Below are 7,021 nucleotides of genomic sequence, written 5' to 3'. Positions count from 1 at the left end.
ATGCCCCGCCCCCCACTGACTGTCCAGGCAGTGACCTTGACCCTGGTGCCCCTCGTGTGCGCCGTGGGTGTGGCGGGGAATGCCATGGTGGTCCTGGTGGTGGTCCGGAGCCGCCACATGGTCACGTCCACCAACTGTTACCTGGTGAGCCTGGCCACCGCGGACCTGCTGGTGCTCCTGGCGGCTGGAGTGCCCGCTGTGACCGAGGCGGCCTCCGCCCAGGTTTGGATCTTCGGCCACGCCGGCTGCCTGGGCATCACCTACCTGCAGTACGTGGGCATCAACGCGTCCACGGGCTCCATCACCGCGTTCACAATGGAGCGCTACCTCGCCATCTGCCGCCTTCTGAGCGCCCAGGCTCTGTGTACGGCGGCGCGCGCCAAGCGCATCGCGGCGCTGGTGTGGCTGGGCACCGGCGCCTACTGTGTGCTCTGGCTCTTCCTGGTGGACACGCGCGAGACCGCGTACGCCGACGGTGTGCAGGTGCAGTGCGGCTACCGCGTGTCGCGCTCCCTTTACCTGCCTGTCTACTTCCTGGACTTCACGCTCTTCTACGCGCTGCCCCTCGGCTTGGCCACCGTGTGCTACGCGCTAATAGCGCGCGTCCTCTTCCCGGGGCCGCGCCCCCTGGCGACCCTGGACGGTCGGGCTCTGTGCACCAGGGCGGCCCCGCTGGCCAAGGGCGCTTGTCTTCCAACGGCAGGAGGGGTGCCTTCCATTCCCGGAAGCAGGTAGGGCCCTCCTCCCCCGCTCTTTCAGACCCCTGTAATGAGCCTGCAGCAGATTGGTGGATGGCACCTTGGCCCCTTCTGGAGTCAAAAATGTAGTGAACGGATTAGTGGCTCAGTCGTGTCTGATTTGCGACCCCGTGGACTGTAACCCACCAGGCGCCTCTGTCCAAATTCTTTAGGCAAGAAGACTGGAGTGGGTAGCCACTCCCTTCTCCAGGGCGGGGGTCTTTCCCGCCCAGGGATGGAATCCAGGTTTCCTGCGTTGCAGGCAGATTCTTTACCGTCTGAGCCACCAGGGAAGCCCTCTGGAGTCAAGCTCAAATCCAGGTCGTGACACTTATTGGGCTTGTTTTGGGAGAGATCACTTCTGCCTTTCTGAGCCTGTTTCCTCTCCTGTTGTACGAGATAAGGGCAATGTGGAGCACTTTGGAGTGCCCACAGAAATGGAATAATTCATTTAGAGTTGATGTCACAAATTTGGGCTTTCCTCGTGGCTCAGATGGTAAAGAGTCTGCCTGCAGTCCAGGAGACCCAGGTTCAATCCCTGGGTCGGGAAGATCCCGTAGAGAAGGAAATGGCAACCCAGTCCAGTATTCTTGCCTGGAAAATCCCATGGACAGGAGAGCCTGGCAGGCTACAGTCCATGGGGTCGTGAAGAGTCCGACCCTAAAGGCTAAATTCACGTTGGTTTATTATTATACTTCCTCAGTGAGTCCCTCCACCATACCTGTTATTCCCCTTCTTCTACTGATGAGGAAAGTGAGGCTCAGAGAGGTGAAGTGACTTTCCAAGACAATTCCACACCCTCTGGTGCTAAAGCTGCTTCAGTGGACAGTCTGAAAGCACAAGAGGAGGAAGGATCCTGGGGAGGAATCCAGCATTTACTGAGCGCTTGCTGTGTGCCTGATTATCTGATGGTTCCTGAAATCACTCCTGTTTGGGAGGTTTACTACCTGAATTTACAGACAAGGCAACAGGCAGAGGGGACAAGGGAGTGACCAAGGTGACACAAAAGGGGACCTGGGAGCAGGAACCCAACTGCCCATCCCTGTATCCTCACCCCTGTTCCAGCAGTTTCATCATACCACGGGGTTTCCAGGAATGGAGGTGGGAGGAGCGCTCTCTGGGTCCAGCTGGTCTTTATCTTCAGCCTTCCACCCTGACCCACAGCTCATGTGGGAGGCAGAGGCACCTCGTCCTGGCTGAATCACTCCTGAGCCAGGCAAGAACCATCTGTGCCATCTCCCTGCCTCTTGGGATGGGCACACTGTTGGGGGGCTCTTCCAGCTGCGTCCAAAAGCCCCTTTGGCCCATCCTGCTTGCAGACAACTTAGATCAAAGTAGTTTTTAGAGAGAAGGTGGCAGGACACGGGCTGAGCAGGTCTGAAATAGAAAGTTTAGGTTCCAGACAAATGCAACTCCTGCCCTCCCACTTATTTACTACTGTTACTGCTCTCAGGCTCAACCTGGAAGGACTGGGATCAAAATCCTGCCTGATCTATGCTGTAGGCGAAACTTCTAGAAGCTAAAAGAGTATTCTAGACCTAGGTTCTGGCCCCTAGCTTTGCTAATGTCTTGCTGTGTGGCTTTGGGTAAGTCACTTCACCTTGCTGAGACTTGATTTCCTCCACTGGAAAATAAAAAAATAATTATAGTGTCTATCTACCTCAATGGATGGTAGTAAATATAAATCTGACATATAGTAAGTGTTCAATATATGGTACCTATTGCTATTGTTTTGTTGGGGCATTTATGTTTTATTTTTATAACGTTGAGTTTTTACACCAACTCCATGATGTATCATATGTCATCATCTCAGAGGAAACTGGGTCACAGAAGGGCTGCCCAAGGTCACAGAGTTGGTAAATGACAGAACCAAGATTTGAAACCTGACTCCAGAGCCCACCACCCTGCTGGTATTTCTCACCCAAGTGAACATAAAATAGAATGGAACAGGATCTGAATTTGGTACAGTCAGAAGTCAAGACCTTCTAGGGAATTTGTGTGATTTTTCATGGTTCCTGGAGAATATTATATAACATGAATTTATTGACTCAGCCAGAGCCAAGCCTCTTAGGAGAGGAACTAAACTCACAAACTCTAAGAAGTAATCCTACGCTGGAAAACCAGGGTAGCTTGATGAGAAAGTTGTCTCTCCCCTGTTCCCCAGAGCTGATTGAATGTGTCCAGGGTTTGCTGGTCGCAGAACCGGTGACAGGACTATTTGAGCAGTTGCAGCTCATTAAGCTCATTAAAGACTATTTGAGCAGTTGAAGCTCATAACGTTTGCCGCTGTGTTTTGGTCTCTGGAGAGATCACTGAGGACTCCGGGGTCCGGGGCTCGTGTGCGCTGTTAGCCTCCGCAGTATTAGCTCCCTCGACAGACGTCCCCTTGTGGCGATTTCATTCCAGAATTTAGAAACTGCATCTTTTGAAACACCTTCCAGCGTGCACTCCTCTTGGAGGCTTCATTTAGTCTGTGCTTTGAGGGAAGTGCTGCGGAGATCTGAAGATTCAGGAAGTGAAGAGGAGGGAGCAGGGAGAGGCAAACAGGTGGCCAAGAGCAAAGGCAGGAAGAAGAGTCAGAAGGGAGGGGGCAGGGTGAGTGAAAGAGCCGGAAGGAAGCGTGTGGCTGGGTCTGTTGGGGAGAAGCCACTGGAGAGAGGGACAGTCCGAGGCCAAACAACTGGTTTGCGGTGGAGCAAGGATTCTAACCCAGCTGTGCCTGCTCTGAACCTCACACAGTTGCAATAGTGGTATAGAGGTTATGTTAGTAGCAGCAGCAGCAGCAGTAAACCCACAATAAACCCACAAAAGCATCTCTCATGTGCCTGGCACTATTGTACATTCTTTACTGGCATGAACGCCTTCAGTTCTGGTGTCCACCTATGATGGCAGCAGTACCGTGTCCTGAAGCTCAGTGGATGAGTGAATTTGCTTCCAGTATGTGGGAGCCGCCCATTCAAAGGCTTTGGAGGTGGATTGGAGCTGGGAGGTTTCTGAAGCCTTGAGCAGAGCAGAGAAGGATGCAGAGCAGTTTTCTCGGTGAGGATGGAGTTGAAGTGAGGACGTGCGTGCAATCACAGATTGGCCAGGCCCGGACACTCTTGTGTTACAGAGCACCCTGGAAGCCAGGATTCTCCCTGGGCACCCTTGAATTTCTTGTTTTCCTGTCTTACTCGGCAGATCACCAAGATGCTGGCTGTGGTGGTGGTCCTTTTCGCTCTGCTGTGGCTGCCCTACCGCGCCCTGGTGGTGGTGAATTCCTTCCTGAGCCCGCCCTACCTCAACCTCGGCTTCCTTCTCTTCTGCCGCCTTTGCATCTACGTGAACAGCGCCATCAACCCCATCGTCTATGCCCTCATGTCCCAGCGTTTCCGGGAGGCCTTCCATGGACTGTTTCAGTGCCACATGGCCCGGCCCAAGCCCCCGCCCCAGGAGGCCAGCCCTGTTTACAACAGGGTCATCAGAGACTGTTCCCAGGGCAGACTGGGCTCTTAGAAGAAACCAGGGGGCGTGATGTCCAGACAGGAAGGGGATCCTGCCACTTCACGTCGAGACCCCCCCATTTACCCCTATTGAGGTGAAGGGGTCTCCATGCATTTGAGGAGACATGGGTATTGGAGGAGAGAGTGGTGTCCAGGGCTGTTCGGGAGAGGTGCACAAGCTGTGCACTGCACCACCCTAGGGATCACTATTTATATCACAGACAGCCTAGATTTGTGTATTTAGTAAAACAGTTTCCCAGTTCAATAAATATACAAATCTAAGAGGTGCTCCCAAATATTTATTACATGAATAAATGAATGAATGAAAATGAAAGTTGCTCAGTCATGTCTGACTCTTTATGACCCCATGGACTATACAGTCCATGGCATTCTCCAGGCCAGAATACTGGAGTGGGTAGCCTTTCCCTTTCTCCAGGGGATCCTTGCAACCCAGGGATCGAACCCAAGTCTCCCCCATTGCGGGTGGATTCTTTACCAGCTGAGCAACAAATGAATAGATAATGAATAAAAACAAGTTTTAATCCTAATACTCAAGACCCATTGCTGAGATCTGGCTTCCAGTTTGAGGAAGATTTGAGGTCCAGATTGTGACTTGTTGTTCTTTGTTGGCAACAGAAAGTATCTCTGCCTAATGAAATCAGAAAGGAATTGGTTGGAGCTGGAAAGAATCGTAACCAGGATAACTCCAGGGATCCACATGGCAGGAATTAATTGGGCAGTGACTTCATGGCATCCATATCAGAATGAATCCACTCCACCTAGACCAGAAGTAGGATGGGTAGCTTACTGGACCATCATTCAATGGCTGACACTGACAGTTGTGCAGGCTGAGCACTGCTCGGTTCCAGTGGGCACCACCCAGCAGTCTAAAATGGACAGATCCCATGAGGTTGTTCAGTGCACAGCCTATGTGAGTGTGTATGGTAGACCTTAATGGGAATAGGGTTGTTCCCCAAAGAAAAATGGAAGTGCTTGTTATCAGGAAAAAGTGGTATAGATGTCAGGAGGACCAAACAAAAGCGAAACAACTAACAATAATGGATATCAACCACAGAGGAGTCGACGCAGATTAACAGCAGCGGCAGCCTTCTACCCGGGCAACGAAGTTCACCTGCCCTCAATGGCCACTGATCTGTGATGATACCTCTACCTAGTGGCCACAGTGGAAACTGCATTATCCAATATCTGCTTGCGCGTCTGCCTTTTTATTGGTTTCTTCTCTTTCCTGTCTTCCCTCCGGCCATCTACCCTCCTCTCCCACGCTTCCCCTACTTCTCCCCTCCCCTCCCGCTAGACTCCCTGACTAATCATCACTTCCGAGGACCAGTCACTGAGCTCTGTGATGACAGGACTGAGGCTTGGAGTTGGAGACCTAGGAAGCTGTAGAACTCAAGACCCCAGCCCCTTTCCCTGTTTCCCCCTCATTCTTGCAATATCTTTCTAAATTTCATCTAAATTTACACAATCATATGTATTTAATGTACATAACTTTATCTAAACGTGTATATGTAAAAAAAAAACCAGAATTATGCTTAATAGATTTGTCTTATGCTTTATTTCTTTAAAAAATATTATGTGTGGACAATTTTAAAAGTCTTTATTGAATTTGTTACAATATTTCTCTTGCTGTTATAGTCTGGCTTTTTGGCTGAGAGGAATGTGGACTTCTAGCTCCCCGACTAGGAATCTAACCTGTGCCCTCTGCCTTCACTCCCCACTGCTGCAGCAGAGGCCCCAATAAAGCCTTGCCTGAATTTCTTGTCTGGCTTCTTATCAATTCCTATTGATTAAGGAGACCAAGAACCCTGGTCGTTAACACTTTGTTACATAGTCATAGAAAACTAATACAAACACAAAGATCTTCACAGTTTCTGCCCAGCGCCATAAATTCCTTCTTTTTCCTCTAATATTCTTATCTGCACTCACTCCTTCAATCCTACTCTTTCCAAACCACTAAGCCAGGCAACCATGCAACACACATTTTTCTGATTGCTCCCCTTTGAGATCCAGGCTAAGGTAGAAGGCTTTCTCACATGTGAAATGCTCACTGGGCATATTCCCCAGTGCATTTTCTGATGTTGAATGGGAACAACAGCAGGAAGAATAACGGATTAGTGTTTCTGCTAATGCTAAGTCGTTTCAGCCGTGTCTGACTGTGCGACCCTATTGAGCTAGCCCACCAGGCTCCTCTGTCCATTGGATTCTCCAGAAAAGAATACAGGAGTGCGTTGCCATGCCCTCCTCCGGGGGATCTTCCGGATAGAGGAATTGAACCCGCATCTCTTATGTCTCCTACATTGGCAGGCGGATTCTTTACCAGTAGCGCCACCTGGGAAGCCCTTCTGGTGTTCCTACAAGTTTAAGAGAAAGATAAGGCCTGGGGAATCATTTGCATTTGGGGGGACATTTCATAGTCTGTCATCTTCACTTCTCATCTGTAGTCTTCGATGAAGTTCATATGCACTCTTTTTGTATTAATGGTTCCAGGCAATCACCCAAGCCGGGTAATGACAGCAGAAGCTCCTCTAAGGAGCCCCGCTGTGGGCGGCGGCCGCGGAGCCTTATGGAGAATGTAGTCTGGAAAAGCGTGGACGGTCCCTTGGGGAACCCTGGGGAGGACGGCCCGGCGGCCTCTTCTGCGCATGTGCCATTGCCAGTGCGCTACCTACCGTGCTTTCCAGTTTTCTGCCGAGTCCGCGTTCCAATTCTGTAGGCTGTTCCGGGGAAAGAGTCCTGCAGCGTCCGGAACCCGCCCTTCCGCGGTCACCTGGGCGAAGCGGG

General features: G+C 51.0%; 1 protein-coding gene across 1 annotated transcript; it reads left to right on the top strand.

The window, feature by feature from the left end:
- On the top strand, positions 1–4,232 carry LOC104985106 (thyrotropin-releasing hormone receptor-like). The gene is given in 3 exon segments (XM_010835115.1): positions 1–619; positions 622–731; positions 3,918–4,232. Coding segments are annotated over 3 exon segments (1,044 nt in total).
- Positions 4,233–7,021: the final 2,789 nt, after the last annotated feature.

This window comes from Bison bison, unplaced genomic scaffold (genome assembly GCF_000754665.1).
Source record: "Bison bison bison isolate TAMUID 2011002044 unplaced genomic scaffold, Bison_UMD1.0 scf7180017864038, whole genome shotgun sequence".
Lineage (NCBI taxonomy): Eukaryota > Metazoa > Chordata > Mammalia > Artiodactyla > Bovidae > Bison > Bison bison.
This window is presented reverse-complemented; position numbering and strand designations above follow the sequence as displayed.